The sequence below is a fragment of the Chiloscyllium punctatum genome, chromosome 18 (assembly GCF_047496795.1).
Source record: "Chiloscyllium punctatum isolate Juve2018m chromosome 18, sChiPun1.3, whole genome shotgun sequence".
Taxonomy (NCBI): domain Eukaryota; kingdom Metazoa; phylum Chordata; class Chondrichthyes; order Orectolobiformes; family Hemiscylliidae; genus Chiloscyllium; species Chiloscyllium punctatum.
The window spans coordinates 92,164,697-92,186,259 of record NC_092756.1 but is presented as its reverse complement, the minus strand read 5'-3'; the positions used below and the strand labels follow the sequence as shown (position 1 = coordinate 92,186,259).

The 21,563-nt window shown below is 43.3% G+C and overlaps 1 protein-coding gene across 2 annotated transcripts; it reads left to right on the top strand.

Moving 5' to 3' along the window:
* The first annotated feature begins 327 nt into the window (after positions 1-327).
* LOC140489330 (serine/arginine-rich splicing factor 3-like) lies at positions 328-19,062 on the top strand. Of its 2 annotated transcripts, XR_011963121.1 has the most exons (6): positions 328-460; positions 3,207-3,422; positions 5,623-5,766; positions 9,579-10,191; positions 13,001-13,093; positions 15,478-19,062. XR_011963121.1 is itself a non-coding variant. In XM_072588767.1 (5 exons), the coding sequence occupies exons 2-5, from the start codon at positions 3,214-3,216 to the stop codon at positions 15,503-15,505; spliced, it is 474 nt and encodes a 157-aa protein (XP_072444868.1). In that variant the 5' UTR covers positions 328-460; positions 3,207-3,213; the 3' UTR covers positions 15,506-19,062. The 2 variants fall into 2 exon arrangements, 1 of the variants encoding a protein (XP_072444868.1); XM_072588767.1 differs by lacking the exon at positions 9,579-10,191.
* The last annotated feature ends 2,501 nt before the right edge of the window (positions 19,063-21,563 follow it).

Here is a 21,563-nt window from a genome sequence, read left to right as displayed (position 1 = left end):
AGCCAGCTATCACCTCGTTAGCATAACTGTTACCATCGGCCGCATTGGGCTGCCGGCGAAATCCCGCCTCCTCCCCAGTCGCGCCGTCCTGAATGGTCAGATGCGGCGGGCCCCGCGACAGGCGCAGCGATGATTGGGTCAAGTGGCTGTTCCTCAAAGATAGTCCCCGCCTTCCACGCGGTTCTGCGATGAACTATTGGCTTATTTGAAAGCTGGTGGCGCTTGTGTCGTGGGTATAGACGTCAATCAGGAGGAGACGAGATATGATTGGTTGGAATCGCTGTCACACAGGCCATGTCGCCGAACGACCCAACAGCTTGTGGGATCGGATTGGTTGGAGCCGCTGCCAATCAATCGGAGTGTGGGTCCGCCATTTTGTGGGAGCGAGCGGCGGGAGGAGAGCAGAGAGTAAGTGAGTGAGAAAGGAGTCAATGTGAAGAGGGGCAAAAAGAGATAAACGGTAAGGAGAAAGAGAAAAAAAGTGTGGTCGGTGGATTTGGGGGAGGAGGGAGCATCGCTGACAGAAAACCTGGGCCTTCAGTATCGGGCGAATTATCCGCCCCACCCCCACCGCCCCAACACTACCCCCCCCCACCCCCACCCCCCCCCCCAACACTACCCCACCCCCACCCCCCCCCCCACCCCCACCCCCCCCCCCCAACACTCCCCCAGACCCCCCCCCAACACTCCCCCCCAGCCCCCCCCCCAACACTCCCCAGCCCCCCCCCCCAACACTCCCCCAGCCCCCCCCAACACTCCCCCAGCCCCCCCCCCCAACACTCCCCCAGCCCCCCCCCCCCAACACTCCCCCAGCCCCCCCCCCCAACACTCCCCCAGCCCCCCCCCAACACTCCCCCAGCCCCCCCCCAACACTCCCCCAGCCCCCCCCCCCAACACTCCCCAGCCCCCCCCCCCAACCTCCCCCAGCCCCCCCCCCAACACTCCCCGCCACTCCCCCAGCCCCCCCCCAACACTCCCCCAGCCCCCCCCCCCAAACACTCCCCCAGCCCCCCCCCAACACTCCCCCAGCCCCCCAACACTCCCCCAGCCCCCCCCCAACACTCCCCCAGCCCCCCCCCAACACTCCCCCAGCCCCCCCCAACACTCCCCCAGCCCCCCCCAACACTCCCCCAGCCCCCCCCAACACTCCCCCAGCCCCCCCCAACACTCCCCCAGCCCCCCCCCAACACTCCCCCAGCCCCCCCCCCAACACTCCCCCAGCCCCCCCCCAACACTCCCCCCCCCCCCCCACCCCCCACTACACCCCCCCCCACCCCCCACTACACTCCCCCCCCCCCCCCCACCCCCCCACTACACTCCCCCCCCCCCACCCCCCACTACACTCCCCCCCCCCCCCCCCACCCCCCACTACACTCCCCCCCCCCCCCACCCCCCACTACACTCCCCCCCCCCCCCCACCCCCCACTACACTCCCCCCCCCCCCCCCACCCCCCACTACACTCCCCCCCCCCCCCCCCACCCCCCACTACACTCCCCCCACCCCCCACTACACTCCCCCCCCCACCCCCCACTACACTCCCCCCCCCACCCCCCACTACACTCCCCCCCCACCCCCCACTACACTCCCCCCCACCCCCCACTACACTCCCCCCCACCCCCCACTACACTCCCCCCCCCACCCCCCACTACACTCCCCCCTGCCCCACCCCCCACTACACTCCCCCCTGCCCCACCCCCCACTACACTCCCCCCCCACCCCCCACTACACTCCCCCCTGCCCCACCCCCCACTACACTCCCCCCCCACCCCCCACTACACTCCCCCCCCCACCCCCCACTACACTCACCCCCCACTACACTCACCCCACCCCCCACTACACTCTTTCCCCACCCCCCCCCCCCACTTCCCTGGCACTGACCCCCGTCCCCTCCACCCCCCAACACTGCCCCCTCCACCCCCCAACACTGTCCCGCAGTACTGTCCCCCTTAACCCCCCAATACTGCTGCGCCCAACCCCCCTGCCCCCTGACAGTGCCCCCCGACACTGCCACCTACGCCCCCTGACACTGCTGCCCCCCAACACTGCCCCCTGCCACCCCCCAACACCGCCCCCTCCATCCCCTCCCAAAACTGCCCCCCTCCAAGCATTCCTCCTCTCCCACACTCAGAATCCACTCTATCCCTCACCCCATCCCCCTCAGCATTCCTTTCCTCTTCCCCGCACCCAAGCGTTACCAACATCTTGTACAGCCATAACATGACATCCCAATTCACATTTGCTTCTTTGGTCAGAACACTGAATATGTGCCAGCCACACCTTCACCCTGTTTGCTTATGATGCTACTTTCAAGGAACTTTGTGTCTGCACCTCTAGGTGTTCCTGTTCAAGAAATGTTGACAATTTCATTGTGCTCTGAACTAACTTTCACTGCTCCCTGCATCATCAAGTTTTGTGTAATTAGCAAACTTACTAACCATGCTTCCTTTATTCACATCCAAATAGTTTACATAAATGACCAACAGCAGTGGGCCTAGCACTGATCCTTGTGGCCCCTCACTATTCACAGTCTGAATAACTACCTTCTCTCTATTACTGTCGTGCCAATTTTCTGTGCAGTTACCCAACTCTCCCTGGATCCCATGTGATGTAATCTTATTAGCCAGTCTACCATATGGAACTTTGCTAAAGACTTTGCTGTGTCTTCATCTATGCTCTTGGTCACATCTTCAAACAATTCAATCTAAATTTGATAAGTGATCTCCAATTCTGAAAATCATGCTGACTATCCCTAATCAGTCCTTGTTTTTTCAAATGCATGTAAGTCCTGTCTCAGAATTCACTCCAGCAACTTACCCACCACTGACATCAGACTCACTAGTCTCTAGTTCCCTGGCTTTTCCTTGTAGCCTTTCTTAAATAAGGCACAATATTATGGCTAATTACTGCTAACCTGGCTAATGATGCCCTCATTCTGTGAATTTTTTTTTTAAATTGGCACAAAAATGGGCTGATTTCTTTATGTCTGAATTACTTCAGTCTTTAAAGAAAATATTGAAAATCTTTGGTGAATATTAACTGTATCGACTAGTTTATTTTATTTAAACTGATTTGTTGCAATGTGCTAAAATGTATCAGTGCTGTGGCACTTGAACAATGAAAGTCTTTATCAGTGTAACATTGGGGATGTGTCTCCTGATGTTGGATTTACTCTGTTCTTTGCTTCATAAAACAAAACCTCTACTAGCTGAGCAATGATGCGTCGTGATTCGTGTCCGCTGGACTGCAAGGTCTATGTGGGTGACCTTGGAACCAATGGAAACAAGACTGAGCTGGAGCGGTCCTTCAGTTATTATGGACCTCTGCGCAACGTGTGGGTTGCACGGAACCCACCAGGCTTTGCGTTTGTCGAATTTGAGGACCCCCGTGATGCAGCCGATGCTGTACGAGAATTGGATGGCAGGTATTGTGAATGTGTGCACGTGAAGGGGAAGGGACTTTGACACCAGTGCCTTTATGTGTACTTCCAAAGGTTTAAATGCATAATTCTTGTTGGTCTACCATAAGGTCATAGACTCATACAGCATGGAAACAGAACCCTCAGTCCAATCATTCCCCGCTGACCATAATCCCAAACTGCACTAGTCCCACTTGCCTGCACTTGTCCATATCCCTTCACAAATTTCTTATTAATGAACTTATCCAAACGTCTTTTAAATGTTGTAACTGTACCTGCATCTGCCACTTCCTCTAGAAGTTCATTCCACACATTAACTGCTCTGTGTAGATAAAAAAAATTGCCCCTGTGACTTTATTAAATCTTTCAGCTCTCACCTTAAAAATATGCCCCCAGTCTTTAAGTCCCCACCATAGGGAGATGACATCTACCATTGACCTCATCTATACCCTTCATGATTTTATAAACTTCTGTAAGGTCACCACTTAACCTCCTATGCTCCATCCAAAAAGGTCCTACCTTATCCAGTCTCTCTTGGATTACTCAAGTCCTCTATTCTTGGCAACAGGAAATCTCCTCCTCCAACTTATTAATACCTTTCTTATAATGTGACAATCTGGGTACAGTACTCCAGAAGAAGCCTCACTAACTTCCTTTACAGCCTCAAATCATGTCCCAACTCCTATATTCAAAAGGTCTGAGCAATGAAGTCAAGCGTGCTAAATGTCTTTTATCTATGGTGTTTACCTATGAAACAAATTTCAAAGAATTATGTACCTGAACCCCCAGGTGTCTTTGTTCTGCAACACTATCTGAGACCCTACTTTTAATTGTATAAGTCCTGTCCTTCTTTGTTTTACCAAAATGCAATACCTCACATTTATCCAAATGAAACACCATTTGCAACTTCTCACCTTCTCCATTGTCCACTATACCACTCCAAATTATCGAACCTTTGGACAAATTCTAGTTAGGAGGTGGGAGCTGCAAAACAATAATGGGAGGGCTCAGGTGGGAAAAGTCCTGAGCCTTTTGAGGGAATTACTTATTTATATGCATGTGCTTTTGAAACCTCCCTTGATCCTGTACTTTATGCTTTGAAATTGCTGGTCACACGCAGAATGGGCGGAGAGTATCCTATTCTGGAACATGATAGAAACCCTCTGGGCTGTGAGCAAGGGCTGTTGATGTATATCTCCCTTAATCCTTCAGGTTCAAAGACAGCTTACTTCTGTTCATGCTTTAATGTGGTTCAGATTGATGAAGTTTTGAGCTGTTAAGTTGAGCATTGTCTCTGTCAGCCACTCTTGATCAGTAATTGGCAGAAACTGTGCCGAAATATATTTTATTCTCTGAGCTCCTCTATCTTAGAGAAGTGATTTTTATCCAGTCAATGGTCCACTAGTGGTGAGTGCCCTCCAGTACCTTACCTAAGTGGTTAGCTATATGTATGAACCTGGATCGAGAGCTTTACGTTAGCCCCAGTTCCTGCCCGCATCCAGCTTCAACATTCATCTGTTCTGCAATTGCTGTCGCTAGTGGCATTCTGGGAGTAAAGTCTTCTCTCTATAGCCTATAAGTTATGAAACTACTTGTGATGCCCAGTTGTTTCTCTGACTGAGATGAGCTCTCGGAAATGCAAACTGAGACTCAAAGTAGGCAACTTTTACTTAGTGATTTGGAGCGACACAAGACAGTGTCTTCACCTAGTATGTCCCTCAATTCTGATATGTTTTAAAGTTGTCAGTAGGATTTAGATCTGATTTCCTGTGGTCAAAGAGCAGTAATATTGTTGTAATTGTAACCTTTTGAGGAATTATGAATGATCTGTTATGTTGAATACGGTGGCTCAGTGGTTAGCACTGCTGCCTCACAGCACCAGGGTCCCTGGTTCAATTCCAGCCTTGGGTGACTGTTTGTGTGGAGTTTGCATATTCTTGCTGTGTCTGTGTGGGTTTCCTCCCACAGTCCAAAAGATGTGCAGGGCAGGTAAATTGACCATGCTAAATTGCCCGTTGCGTTACCTGCATTAGTCAGAGGGAAATGGGTCTGGGTGAGTTACTCTTCAGCGGGTCAGTGTGGATTTGTTGGGCCGAAGGGCCTGTTTCCACACTGTAGGGAATCTAATCTCACTGCACTAGAGAAATGAGAAACATTTTCCATTTTTGTGACTGCTTTGTGGCTAACGCTGATCTCTCAATTGCAGAACGTTGTGTGGCGTTCGTGTGCGAGTGGAGCTGTCCTCTGGTGAGAGGAGGAAGCGCTATCGTGGGCCACCACCACCCTGGACCAGACGACCCCGTTATGATGAATATCGCTATCGCAGCCCACCACGTAGACGCTACTCGAGGTGAGAGTGGATCCACTGAGTGTAAAACACATTATGATTTTCTTTTACCCCATGTACTGTCCCTTCCTGTGAACATGTATGCAAGCTAGTTCAGAGATGGGCAGGAACTCCTATTTGAGGTGCAGAAACAGCACGCATTTGAAGTTGGGCCTGCCATGGTGACTGAAATGATGAAATAGTTGTTTTCTGTACTTTGTCTTATCATGGTAACTGTGGCAGAAGCACATAACTGCAGTGCTGAAAAAGAAGAGACCCCTGTACAATAATAACTTAGGGTCTGAAACTTTTATATTATATCCTGATAATTATACAGACATCCACATATTAGCAATAGTATCTTTGAAGTCCTCTATTTTCTTGTATTGGATGAAGAATGGTCAGTGACTTTGCTGTAATCCTCAGTTTATGAATTTTATTTAACTAATGTGTTTTTGTTTTGACAATCTTGAAAGCCCTCTGCTTTATAAACAGTTATCCCCTTTCTTTACTGCTCAGTGATGTGCTATTACTTTGCTTTAATGTCCAACAATCCTTGTTACAGCTGTTTTATCAGCTGCCTGAATCTACCACAAATTTGACTTGGTACCCATTCGTCATGAACTGCAATTGAGTAGCTAGTTGAATACCGCAGAAAGAATCCAAAGTAGCCAACTCGAAAGAGAGAATGTTTAAAATGTCAGTAAATTTCATTATTACTTGCTTTGTTCACAATTGCCTTGTGTGCATAGCAGAGAACTGTATTTTACCTTCAACCTTTGGGTCCCTGTGATTGGCCTTGGAAATCTTGAAGGATTCCTGGATGAAATTCTGTCACTACTCTGACAAGCAACTCCTGGTAGAAAGAAGGTTACAGAAATGTATTATAGGAGATCTCGTTGAGGGGCTTAGACTCAGGAGGCTGTTGCCCATTTCAGTTGGAGTTGAGGTATTTTATCTCTCAGGTGATCACAAATGTTTGGAAATACCTATCCCAGACAACTGTACAGTTTGAACCATTGAATATATTCAGGGCTGAGGTAGACAGACACTTTAACAAACTGAGGAATCAAGAGTTTTGTGGGAACAGACTGGAAAGTGGAGTTGAGGCCATTATCTGATCAGCTAGATCTTATTGAGCGATGGAGAAGGCTTGAGGGGCCAAATGGTTTATTCCTGCACATATTTCTTATTAACTGCTGGGCTGAATTTTCAATTTTGAACACTCTTCATGAGTAATGCTCTCAGAACAATTTCAAGGCAGCAAGTTTTCGGAATCATAAATCACAGTGGAAGTCAGTTACTTAGTTGCTATCCAAGCCTTGAGATGATATTGTTGGCTGGAAGTTGTCCTGTTGTACTTTCTAATGTATAGTGGTAATCTTCTCTTGCGCCAGCAATTACTGTTACTGCACTTTGTGTTATTGACATAATGATGTGTGCACAAGGGAATGACTCATTGATGCTCCCACTTCTGGTCTAGAGCAAATTGTGTTTATCAGGTGATACAACTCCTGGCATAGAATATACCTTGAGCAACTGCAACTTGTTCCAGTTTTATAATTTTGTGAAAGAAGTTTCATTTCTAGCAAGTTAATGAGGATTGCACCCACGAACTTACAAGGGAAGGGATCAGTTAGGATTCCCCTCCCTTCTTGATCAGTATTTAGTCATTCCCCTGCTGGAAAGTATGTGTTAACGTCACAGGATGTCAAAGTCAGTCTAAGCTGCAATGTACTCGATTGTAAAACCTTCTGAAAAAACTCAAAAATCTCCATTTGTATCTGAAAATGTAGCAAAGGACTGCTGCAGGCCACTAACACCATCAAAAGTAAAAATGACCAGAGATGCACTAGGCCTTTTAGTGCTGAGGATTGGTTTAGTCTTACCCAAGATGTCAACTTTATTCTGTACAAGAAAATTGCAAATTGTGCATTTAGAGCAGCACTGGGACAGAGCTGAGTAAATTATCCACCTTGCTACATATGCCCCAGGCAAAGCAGAGAAATCCAAGTTTCATTTAAGATGGTTACACCTTCAATTGAAATGTGACATTTTCAGGTTCTGTTCACTTCAGTTATTTGCTCATATAATGGGTGTTATCCAGTAGCACCCTCTCAGGCATCTGACGGTGTTGTGCAGTAGGCCATAGTGAGGTTGTGGAATTGTGGATTTTTCTTGCTTCAGTCCAGAAAGAATTCCTGGGTGAGAATTAGTTCTCGTGCTCCTTCAGTGACAGTTGGTTTATTTAAGACTGGAAGAGAGTCTGTTCTGGGGGTTTAGCTGCTTACTAATGTCTAGGACAGCAATGAGATGACTCTGAAATGTACTTCTGTACTTAGCTGCTAACCAGACAGCTCAAAGTTAAATGGGGATGTTAAAGGAAGTCTGACCCTAAAACTACAAGCTTTAAAGTTCAAGATGGAGATGTACATCTTGTTTGCTACCTCTACTGTATAATGCCATTTAAACTTTTAGATTTCTCTTGAACTTTCCTCCTTTGTCTATGATTGCAAGAGGGCAGCAAGTGAAGAGAAGGTCAAGTAACTGCATTCTGCAGTATGAGTTACTAAGATAATTGTATTTTTGGAGTATATCAAACTATAGTTGTCTTTTCACATGATGTAGTGTGAACTGGTTGTGTCTACATCACATAAGGATATGATACTCGAGTTTTAATGATGGGATTTTACTGTTAGTGTTCTAGCTGAAATGTTATGTTAACGTGCATCCCCTTTACAAACTATCAGCTGAGTTAAGATTTGTGTACTTTTATTGGCTAGAAGGTTCTTTGTAATCTAAAGCAGAAAGTTATGCAGGTTTATCTATAATTGTGTAATTTATTATGCTTTTCTTCATACATTAAATATTTCAGAATTTTACAATTGTTCTATGAACAAATTATTTGTGAATTTTAGTTTCTTTAAAACAATGTTGCTTTTTTGTTTAGTCAGAAGCCACCGTTCCACGCATTGTGTTTCTCAGAGGCCGTTCTCAAAATGCTGACTGTAGGTATGCAGTCCAGTGCTGCTTTCGACAATGCTCTCTGATATATTTGACCATGACATCCACCATGGTTGCAACAAATCCTGCTGCTATCAGTGAAGGTTGCTAGATTACAATTGGGCACCAAACCCCCCTCTTCGTGTGAGGTACCTAAGGTCAACGGAGGGTTTGGTTTCCCCCCCCAGCTGAGATCCGTTGTTGTCATAGGTCAAGAATCAAACTTCGTACATTTTGGCTCACCTAGATTTTACAATAGAACCTGTCATCTTTCAAAGTTTTAATTTTTTCTTGAATTGAGAGCACGCCTTGTTGTTTCCAATGGTTTGAGAATGGTCTTTGAGAACTGCAAGGTATTGGCACTAACATTTTATTACATTTACCAGTGTTAAATCAATGCTGAGTCAAACCAATTTCTGGAACACAGAATCTCATTATTTCCAAACATGCTTGGTGGTGATCTGGTAGTAAATGTTATGATGATCCATTCACAAAATTGTTCATGGTCCTCTTACTTGGACCTCATTATACCTCAAATAATGCAGAGGAATGTGGTGTCCTGTAAGTGCAGGAAACACCTAAAGGTTGGGGGATAGGGAAGTTCGAAGTATCATTGGGACAGTCAAAAATAGACCAGTGTTTTGATTCAATGCTTAATATTGTGACAAAACCTAATAATTAGAATTTCTCTTTTTCTGGTTTTAAATCAATGTTGAATCATTGCATCTACTACTGACAATTGTATTTAAAAGTTGAATGAAATTCCATCTTAATTGGTTAGATAGTAACTGGTGTTTCTGTGCATTTTTGTTTTCTTTTGATGAAATGTGCAGTTGAAACCCACGCACTCACCCCCTACCCCCCTTTCAGAGAGCGTCCACTTCTCCAAGTCTGCATTAGCCAATCAACTGGTTGTGTCTACATCTGGGGGATCAGCGCGCCCCAATATAAGCAACGGCTCACACATCAAATGTCCAGCATTCACGTGTGTCTGTGAGTGTGTGCAACCGAATGACCAACCGCTCGACCAGCAAGTTTGGGTCCTTTTCTGCGTACCCCAGCACGCTGTTTAAACCAATCGTCCCTTCTCTACTGTTTCTGCTGGCAGCCATAACGACCAAACAGCCAACGGGGGAAAATAAAATAACCATCTGAAATCCTCTCGATTCAACTGTGGGGTGTGTTTGACCGTCAGCCTTTGCAAACCCAAGGCCTGCATCGGCAGTAATCTGGTACCAACGCACTCTAAAAGGGGCTGCTTCGATTGGTCTCCATGCCAACGCACAGCAGATAAATTAATACCTTTTTTTATTTTTTTATTTCTACACTATACATCGTGCATGAATTCAGCTTTTCAGGGCCCTTTTTTTAACCTCCCCACACTACCATCGCCAAATGCCACGCCCTGCAGACGGCTGTTGATTTGCTATAATGTTGACTGTTCCAGTAAGTTTTATCTGCTTTTTATGTTTTGAATCAAGAATTCGATCTGTATTCTTCCCATTACCATGGTTCCATTTCTAACAGTTTTCAAATCCTTTCCCTTCTGGGATCATTCACAGCTGTGTCAAGGATTTGTAACATGGACTCAGATTTCTGCAATTTCTGGAGTATGAAGTAATTTGTTCTATGCTGAACTCTAACTGTTCCCTTGGAAATTAAAAAAAACAAAGATAAAATTCTGGAGAATCACCAGTTCTTGTGTAGGCTGTGCATTAATGCATTGAAGGCCTCCTCTTGGATGCTGATGGAGAGCCTGGCTGTCTGCTTCCATTTTCTTTTGATTTGATTTTCATTTTTGCCAGTAAGTTTGATTTGTGTTGTGGTGCCAGTTTAGAAGTGCCAAAATCACTGCTAAAGCCAAGCTAGAGGGTAATCCTGTGGGCCAGCGTAATAATTTTGGGGTTATCTCTTGGGTTATTTGCTGCCAATCTTCTCATTCCCTTTGAAATCAGGCAACAGGCCTGTTGTAATTCTAAATTTGAATCGACAGTGTATCCAGCTGTGGAGTGTTCTTCAATTTGAGATTCTGTTCCAAATTTCCATCTCCTTTCTTTTTCCAACAAAGGAGATAAGCAAATGATATGGGCAATTTTAGTTGTCCCAGTTTCCAGATAGCAAATGAAGGACCCCTGTTAGTTTACCTCTCCCGTTTCATGAAGGTTCCTAATCTTCATACAGCATCAGCCTGAAGTGAAGAGCTGCTCATTTGAGCAGCTTTACATGGGTCTTGCCACTTGTTGGTACAGGTTGTTGTATCATTTCAGAAGCTCCTTTGGGAATTGTAAATGGGCCAGGATTAACACACTTCTGGCTGAGCAAAGAGTGTAAATGCCACTTTAGTTAGTATTTGTCCCCATAGGCATAGCTGGTATAAAGAGTTGACTTCCACTGCCTGCATTTTGCACTTCCCTGATCTGCATGGTTAGATCCCACCTTCCATAAAACTATCCCAGCATCATGTGAAATCTTGAGATATGATTTGGAAGTCTGCAGTGACTGTTGCCAATACATGGACTTCCAACGAGCAAGTAGCAGCTGCTTTTCAAAGGATCCTTTTAGTCATGGAGCGATCTATTGTAAACCAAATTGATCAGCTTAGCACTACTTCACAATCCAGACCTTGCAGATTGCAGTTGGCCTAACTTTAAAATGAGTCCTTAATTAGGAGGGTAGTGTGGTCCAATTCATGGATGTCTCTGACTTCTACCAACACATTATTATTGAGCTTGCAGGCACCCTGGCAGCCTGGTGACTACCAGGCTGTCTTAATCCAAACAAATTTGTTTACTTAAAGCTGCTTGATATTTTGTCATAATAAAAATGACCTAAGATCCCAGTATTGATTTAACATTTGTGGCTGAATCTGCATTTGGAAATGCCAAACTCTGTATATACAATCTAGCATTGGTCCATGTAGAAAGGGGTCCCTGCTGCCAAGCCATATCAATTGAGTGTGTGTGGTGTAAACACTGCTTCTAGATGTCCATAGTCATGGTAAAAGAAATTACCTTAATTACAAATTACCAGTTGACCACCTGATCCTGATACCTTTTGTTAAGAAACTAGAGAGGGTCTGGTGAAAGAGTCCTGAAGTTTTCACTGAATCAGATTTAACATTTGGGCACCGACATGGAAAATTGCTCAGTAAATTAGGTGGACCTGTAACTGCATTAATGCTCATATATCATCTGTCTGTTCTGTGCTCAAATAGGGCAGAAAGTTAAAGCATGATTAATGATCACTTAAGTAGTCTGTTTAGCTCAGTTTCACCATAAATTTTCACCATAAAGATAGGTAATGCCGAACTTGGCTTTTCAAAAGCCTGAAGATTGAGAAAAAGGAAAGGTTCCAGAAATTTCCCTACTGAGTTCCTGGTAACTAATAAATCAGAGTAGATAGTGGTGTTGAGAATATAGCAAGGACAAACACTATGTGAGATTTTATTAATCACTTTATAGCTTCAGTAGTTAAGTGATCATTGTGCTAACATTGAAAAAGCAACAAGGAGGGGCACTGGTTGTGGAACTTCCTCTGCTCACCCTTCTCTGCCTGACTCTGGTAGTGAGACACCCAAGGTCACAGTTCTGAGGAAGGAGGACAGCAGAAGTGAGTTAGTAGATTCAGGGATTTTTTGTGTGGAGGCTGGGTAGCTCAAGTGGTTAGTCTTCAAGGCGTCCATTGATTGTGCTGGGCGTTGGACTGTTATAGGGATAACAACAGGGAGGGCAACCAGGATTAACCTGCCTCATCCAAGAGAACAGTAACTCCACATTTTATGTGCCAATAAAATACCATTAAATAGTGGTTGTTCACCTTAGCTGGAATAAGACTGCATTTTAAAAAGTTTAACCTGTCAACTTTCAAAATGGCTGCTGAACCATATTTAGCTAAGTGTGTAATTTTTATTAGATCTAAAATAATCTGAGCAAGTGAATTGGCTCTTTTCCTCAAATATTTTTAACACTGCTTTTAAAGGAAGTTAGAGTTCTTTTATTTGCATGTATTTGAACAAGCATATTCATTTTTAAAAATTCCTCTACTGCAGACATTTGGAGACTTACTCATAAAGTACATTGACAGCATTTAGCCAAAGTGAATTGGGTTATTCCTTAAGCAGTCATATTTTTCACTGAAGGGCTTTTCCCTCTACAAATTATAAGACCCCTCCATGTTATTGTCCCAAAATAATGGGATTCTTGGCACTTGACAAAAGCTGGCCTTGTTTAATCTTGTACCGTATGCTCCACAATAGGTCTCGATCCAGAGAGAATCGACGTCGCGAGCGATCTATTTCACGGGACAGAGAAAGGCGAGAGCCATCAAGATCTTTCTCTAGATCTCACAGGTTAGTAATTTTGCTGAATGTCTTAATGTTGATTCCTCCTTCGGATACTTGATGGCCCCTTTGATTTGATTCCTGGGTTGTGCTGTGTTGGAGTAGGAGTTTTGGGGCAAAAAGATTAGCCTCTGCGCTTTTGATGCACAAGAGGAGGAGAAAAGAATATCAGTTTTTGCGCTCCTCTTTATCACATCAGTAGGCTGTAGTGAAACACTGGGTTGGTTCGATCAGTTGGCTGGATAGTTCAAGGGATGCCAACAGCGTAGGTTTAAGGGCTCTTCTCAAACTCTCAAGTTGCATGAGATGTGGTGACCCTTAGGTTAAATCACCGTCAGTTGTGTCTTTCTACTGAGAGTATCCCTATGGTCTGGTAAGACTCTGACAACTTTACCTATACTGGAATATGCTTGCACGTTGGAGCACCAGCTGTGACTCTTCCGCATACTTGAAAAATTGGCAATTGGTCTGTGATGCTTTCGGGCTTCCAGAAAATGTGGATATTGATCACCTCCATTATTCAGGCCTTTCAGAATTGGAGAGGGAAAGGCCAACAAAGAACCAAGTGAAGGGAGTTAAAAAGCAACCTTTTTTTTTTCTAGCCCACATACGTGGGCTCTTTTTGTTTTTCTCCACAGTCAGTTGTACAGAAATTGAAGGATATTTGAATGAACCAAAAGCCTTGCCATGAACTGTTCCAAATGCTTTCTTTCATGAGCTTTTGATATTTTTAAAAATTATTTTTCCTCTTGTACCATTTCCATTGACAGTATGGTGGTGATGGAGACAGAGAAGGTGACATAGTCTGAGCCCTCCACTTGGTCTCAAATATTGTGTTCAGGATGACCTCCTAACTCTCCTTCACCTTGGTTTCAAACCTGCATATTAACTTGCAACAAGTAGGGAAAATTTCTGTGTACAGGGCCCAGGCATACCGATTTTAACAGCCCATTAAGTCTATGTCAGCATATTAGTGTGAATATCTCCCAGAGGCATTTGTCAACTTTGATCGCAAATGATATTTGAAAGAATTTGAAGTCATGTGAATTATAATTCCACGCCACCCAGCAACACTTTTATTTTTACTTAGCATGTGATGTGTGACAAGCTTTGTATTTCTCAACACTTACTGTAAATGGCTAGACACAGGGACTAAATTAAGAGGGATTATGAGGTGGTTCATGCTGGGTTTGATCCTTTGGAAGGCTAAGCTTAATCTTGAGATTGCTTCTGACCACTTGTGTGCCTTAATTGTTGAGCAGTTGGCTGCTAATGTTGCAATGAGTAGCATGCCGAGGGGCTGTCACAACAAATCGATAAATGCATGGCAATGAAAAATACAAACGGGGTCTTTAATTAAAACGAACTGATGAATGGTGGGGAAGACAAGGGAAATTAAGAGCTTTGCTCTGCAGCACAGTGTGAAAATTATAAGGATACATTAACAATGTACTGTTTCTGCCAGCCAGTGTCACGTGGTAACAACCTGAGCACCTTCCAATTGAAGAGGTGGAATGTTGCAGAAGCAGGATGATATCACTTTGCATTTTAATCCTGGATTACGAGCATTGTTATCAGAAAATCAGTGTCTGTTTACCTAGCAGATCCTAAGAACTTGTCTGTGCTGTTGTGTTGGTTAGGGCGTGTGAAGGCATGTAGTCTACCATTTTAACAGTCTCTGAGCTTTTGACTAACCCTGACTTGCTCTCAAGTTGGTTGTATTGTTTTCATCTGTCTAGCTCCTGAGCTTTTGAAATTCCTCTTAAGCAGCTCTGCTGCACCTTCTTCATTAAGACACTTCTCGAACCTACTTTGTCTAGCCAAGCTTTTGTTTAACTAATAAGAAAATTAATCACAATATTGGCATGGTGTTAGATTTTGTTTTGTATTTTTGTAAAGAGTTTTGAGAATTTTACCATGTTGAAGTTGTGCTACAAGTGTGAGTTATAGCCCGAGTTTCTTACAGCATTGAACTTAAAATTGAGCTTCTGATGGCAGCATGACTTTGACAGATGCCGAGGTCTGCACAGTTGTTTCCCATTGATGATTTCTGTATACCTAACATGCCAAACTACTGGTAACATGCAAGCCATTGCAATCCCATCTGTGTGTCAGTCAGTATCTAAACATCGACAGGTTGGTTTGCAATGTGTGCAGTTTTCTAATATAACAGAGCCTTTGTAAACATTCAGCTGCAAATTGAAGTGGGACCTTTGCTTGCCCGATACCAGCTTGGGTTGTGACACTTAGGATTCCAGTAATACTTCTAAAGTTTAAAAAAAAATACTGCCCTTGGGCCAAGGTATTGTTTGAAGTAAACTCTTGAACTCCGTTTGTCTGTGTTTCCACCTTGTCACTGATTTCTTTTTTGTTTCTTCTCCCTCTCTCTCCAGTCGCTCCCGGTCCATAGAGCGGAAGTAGCATCTGTGGTGGAAACAGCCTCCTCTCCAATCCACCCTCTTGGCAGTGAAGAGTACCTGGTCTTCTCCTTGTGGAATTCTGCAATTGGTGAAGATTGAATGGCAGCTGGGAGAGGGGCAGGTTTCTTTGTGGGAGAGAGGGGGCTGAAACTTGTTTTATTGAAAGATGAGCATTATTTAGCAGCTCTCAATTTTTGGGACTTCTTTTGTAAAACACAAAGACAAAAAAAAAACTTGTGACTCAAAAGCTATGAAAAGTGCTACTGCTCACCAGAGAGGGGTTTCAGACCAGTGTACGAACAGTAGCAAAGCCTATATTCGTTCTAAGTAACTTGTTTCTTTTACAAACCCAATAATCTCAGTAGCTTTTCACGGAATCCTTTACAGTGTTTTTACTGCTTATTACAGTGCAATGAAAGGCTGTTGGAACTGGAAGTAGGGTTTTTCCAGCAAGGTGTAGTACCCTCTTACTGTGACACAAGTCATACATTTGAACTACTTTTTCTTGAGGTCTGAGTTTGGATAAAGGAAGGCAGCTTTCAATAGAGAGTAGCACTCGAAGAAAAGAACGTTGTGTTTGGGATGATGAAGCAAATGGTAGGACTGAGATTGGAAGATAAGATTGCAGAAAGCTGGCTGTTAACTGATGCCTGACCTTTGTGCAAAAAATTGAACAATTTTCAGAATTCTTGGGGAATGATAAAGGGATCTTTGCTGATTGTGGAACTGGTCAATGTTTGTCACCTTATGGGACACCAAGCTGCTTTTTCTGTTGCGATTTTCAGGGTGTATTATGCACTTCTAGTCCCTGCTAGTGTCACTGCTTCTGATAATATCTCTTGAGATCTATGGAACTCCGTGTCCTGAGAGTTCCTACAGGCTTAGGGATTTCCCCTCTTTTTCAGTAGACATTGGCAACAGCAGAAGAACTTGGTAATTCCAAATCAAGGTAAAATCCTGTCCTTGTAAATCAAGCAACTATAGTGACAGCCCAAAGAGGACACCCAGGACCCTCCTGTCTGATAGCAAGCACTATTATCTATCTGCTTCAGCTTCTTTTAATTTCTATTCCCTTGGCATTCCAGCTAAGGATTTCTTTGAAAGATAATTCATGATGTTAGGATGTGGATTTGATTGTGTGCTGAGCTGTTCAGCTGGAAGAGTCCAGGGACTTCACTTTGACTGCCACATCCTGTCAAAAAGTCGAGACATGTGCTGCCGCCAAGCCAGCGTTAATTTTTCTTGTGGCTTTCAAACCTGTAGGAGCTCTGTTGAAAACCTTCCATCTTCTGTTCCAACTATTGCTGATACTGTAGTGCATCAGTCATCACTCTACCATTACCTATAGTAACATTTTATTTCAGGAGTAGTTACTTTGTATGAGCATTTGACTGCAAGCATTCAGTGTGAGTTTGATTTGTGCACCTATTACATCTCAATGCTGGCTGCTTAAGCTCTTTTTGCTTGGACATAAGAAATTGTGAAAACACAAACAGGAAATCAAATCTACCCAGCAGAAATCACATGATAACTATTGGCTTTTATCAGATTAGGGTACTGTATTGTTTTAGCAGGATGTTTCTCAGCTCATTCTTTCCTGGTCAATTCCCTGAATCAAAGTTTAGAACACAGGATAATATTTTTTTGCTGTCTGGTGAAAACTTGCGTAATGCAGCAGCTATGCAAAGTTCTTCCATTCAAAATTAGAGTTCTAAATATTTTAAATGCTAAGAACGAAGTAACTATTGAATTTAATACTTGTTACAAATATCCAGGCACATGCCACATGGGGTGAAGGCACATGGACTTAGTCTTGCTGCAGCAACTCACTTGTTGGTCATTGTTCTTTTGCTTTGGATTTTGCTTTAAATAACCATTTACTTCTCCAGAAGAATGCAAATTTCTGAGTCCCCATTCTCCTATACCTGATGGAGCAGACATGACTGCTTCATGTGAAAATACTCATGGACCAGATCAACCAATATAAGAGAAGAGAATGTTTCTCCCTCTGCCCTCTAATACCTGTTCATTTATGTTGTATATTTCCATTGAAGTTGGTAGAAAGGCATTGGTTATGGGAATGGCAGCTATGCCAGTATTCCATGTATCATGCATAGCCTTCCAGTGATATTGCAAGGCTACAGTAAACTGCTGTTGCTCTAGACTTAACTCAAGCTGACAAGATTGAAGAATACCAGCAAGTACTGGATGAATTATTGTGCTCCTCATTGTTAAGTGACCTGTACCTAGATATTAGGGCAGTGAACTCTGTCTACTGTTTCCTAAATAAGAGAAGCTGCTGAAGGGCAAATTAGCTGAGTAGTTCTGATGCAAACCTGACTAACCTTGACAGCAGTTAACAGTCTAACCTTAACTTGGAGCAAGCTGTCTATCCAGTAATGTGACTAGGTCATTCCAGTTATTCCGTTAAGAGTTTTAATTCTGTTTCCAGAGCACCCTCTACCCCCAACTCTGAAGGCGTTCCTAAATGTGATTTTTTTATGTTTTAATTGTTGTCACGAGAGTCTGTTGCTTTTGGGATTAATATTTCGATATTTCGCTGTTAGAAGCCAGGTCAGTAGCCTGTTTTTAAATGGCTGTTCTGAAGATATACACAAAGTCTGTCACTTTATTTGAGAACCTGTGTTAACTTCCAACATACATTGCCATTCACTAGCCCACAGGTGTCATTTATTAGTGGAAAAGCCACCAAAATCCATTCCTGATTTGGTTAGTTTTGGAATGCCACCCTAGAGAGGGGCAGCCTCTCATTTTAAAGAAATGTTTAAATAATGGAGTGTAAAATAATTGTCTCTAAACCATCAATGTTATTTTTCATTGAACTAGAGCTGGGCACGTTTAGAAGAATAACGTTTCTGCAATTATGCAGGAAGACACTGTTGCAATGCGCTTACTACTGTGGGCCAATTTTACATTAAAATCCTAATTAATTGGGAGTAGTTATGTTCACAGCTTTGTTCCCTTTTGTTTCCAAGTTTGCTTGTTTATCAGAGTAATGAATTTTTAGAACAAAAACTGTCTGCCTGGTACTTGGGCGTTTAGCTATTTTATAGTGTACTTGCTGCAACAGCCCTCATTAAAGAGAAGTTCCTGGAACTGTTTATGTATTTACAAACCCTATACCTTGTCACAACTTAACCTCACTCTATGAAAAGCTGTATGAGAGTCAAAATGTCCAGGTGTATATTTGCATGTGTTTATTTCCTTGCTGTTGGACAAGCTGTTCAGTTAATTTAGTTCTTGATTTTTTTTTTAAGAACCCAGAACCAGGTTAAGTTGTTGCATAAGTATTAGAATACATTATTGATGGCCCTTTGTGTGACATGAGCTAAGAAAATGTTTTTGATTGTCTAGCTTAGATTATTTTGTGGCACCAGCAAAGCATAGCAGAGTCCTCCTGATGTCACTAGACATTGCAACCAAACTGTTGATACTGACTTTTTTAAAAGGCTGATATGAGCTGGATTGATGTTTTGATATCCGTTTCCTTTTGTTCTGTGTTTGTCAGATTTCAACATAAAGGTTATTACAATCCCACCTGTTGTCTTTGGTGCATTGTTTGCAGTCATTTATGAGCTATCCCTGTTAAAATATTTTAATTACAAAACTGCACAAGAACGCACACAGCAGCAGCAGCCCAATTCTGCACACTCTCCAGTCCTCTGATTTTCAACTATGAAGGCTATGTGCATGCAGGATTTCACTAATCCATGGTACCCTTCATTGTTTGTTGCGGGGACTTGATAGGGTGGATTGTTTTCCTTGTGGGAGAGTCTAGAACCAAAGATTATAATCTCAGTAAGGGTTAGCCTATTTAAGACAAAGCTGAGGAAGAATTTCTTCTTTCAGAGGGCATAGTGAATCTGCAGAGTTCTTCATTGCAGAAGGCTGCAAAACAGAGTTATTGAATATATTCAAGGCTGAGATACAGGTTTTTAATCAATATGTGAATGAAGGTTTTTGGGGGCTAAGCAGGAGAGTGTAGTTGAGGATTATCAAATTGGCCATGATCTAATTTAATGGCACAGTAGACTTGCTGAGCTGAATGCCTTACATTCTGTCCAACATCTTATGGCCATAATGTTCAGTTCCTACATTGTACAGGTAGAATAACTGACTGGTTGCATGTGTTGAGAAAGGTCTTTTTTTTCTATCTCTTGAAAAGAAGTCTGAGGTTTGAGGTCTTCAAAATTATGCAAGATTTTGATAAGAGCAGACCCAAGTGTTTCCACTTGTATGGAAGAGCCTCGCTAGGGAACATCAATATAAAAAATGCACCAACAGATTAAATCAGAAGTTCAAAAGGAACTGTTTTACTCCAAAAGACTGCGGCACTCATAACCAGAGGGGGAATTTGTTGTATTCAATGGAGTATAAGTGCATGTATGAAAGGAGAATACTAGAAAGCATTCAGTTGATCGTTAGAAATAACTGCATCACCATCGGAAAAATATCCATTGGTTCGTTCAAAGAGTAGTGCCCCCTTAATTCAGAGAGTAATGCTGCTAAATTTGAGCAGGCTCTTATTGGGACTGAAAGGGGGCCAACATTTGCCAATGCCCTTGATAATGCAGGTAGTTGTGGGAGGAGGCTGAGAGGACACAGGCTCAGCAAGGTGACCCTGTGCCTCAGGCAATCAAAAGCTGAGATTGAAAGGAATTTCTTCACTCTATCTTAGAGATGTCAGATGTTGAACCTTTGGAATTCCCAGAGGGATGTGAATGTTCAGACATGGAGTATACTTGAGATTAGTCAACTTGCATATATTAAAAACATGAAGGGATATGGCAGAAAAATAACATTGAGGTAAAAATTATCCATGAACAATGGCAAAGGAAGTTTGAGGTGCTGAACGGCCCATTCCTCCTCTTATGTCTTAGGCAGCACAGAGAATCTGGCAAGTGAACAAGGAAGTCCCCTAGCAAGTACCATAAATTTCATCACCTTTTGCTTTTCAGCAATGCTGACATCAGAAACCAACAGATTGATGGTTTTAATTAGTAGAATCTAAACAGTATCCTTTTTCAAAATTGAATTTTGAGGTGAAATTTCACAAAGGTGTTTGAAAGTGCCCTTGAAGAAAAGTAAATGCAAAATTTTGAAAGCGCAGTAAAGATGTACCAGCTTTAATAATGTACAGTGGAGCTGCCTCCCCTTAGGGAAGGTAATGGCTGAGTGATATTACGGCTAAGCTATTAATCCAGAAGCTCAGTTAATGATCTGGGGGCCCTCCTTCAAGTTACAGCACTGTAGCTGGTGAACTTTGTCTTTCATAGAAAAGAATCTGAAATTAAGGTTCTAATGATGACCATGAAGCCATTGCTGATTGTTGGAAAAACCCATCAAGGAAGGAAATCTGTCATCCTTACCTGGTCTGGCCTATGTCAGACTCCAGACCCACAGCAATGTGGTTGACTCTTAACTGTCCTCTAGTAATTAGGGATGGGCAATAAATGCTGGCCTGGCCAGCGATGTCCTTGTTTTGTGAGTGAATTAAAGAAAAGCTGGGAAAATGAAAAGATCGGGACTAAAATTACACCACAGAGTGATCATGTTTGGGAATTTGTTTCATCCTGTAGATGCTGTGGAGTTGGTGCCCTGTCACAGTTAGTTATGAATAGCTAATGTGTACTTTAATTGTATTTACCTACCACGGTTCAATAACCTTACCCTGACGCACATTACACTGTCTGCCTTTTATGGGAGACTACCAGATTTCCATTGACCCTTGTGTGAATTCCCCGTTCCGCTCAGTCATTTTTTAATATAAACTATCCTTGTTATTTAACTCTTAAATTCAAAGGGTAATTAAACAGACATTTGATGAGTCATGGAAATCTGCAGTGTGGAAACATGTCCCTTGGCCCACCACATTCACACCAGTCAAGAAAATGTTTAATCCCATTTTCCAGCACTTGGCCCTTGTCTTGGCATTGCAAGTGCACGTCTAAATGCTTATTATATGTTGAGTGTTTTTGCCTCTACCATCCTTACAAGCAGCAAGTTCCAGAGGGTGGAGGAAATCTGGGTGAATAGGT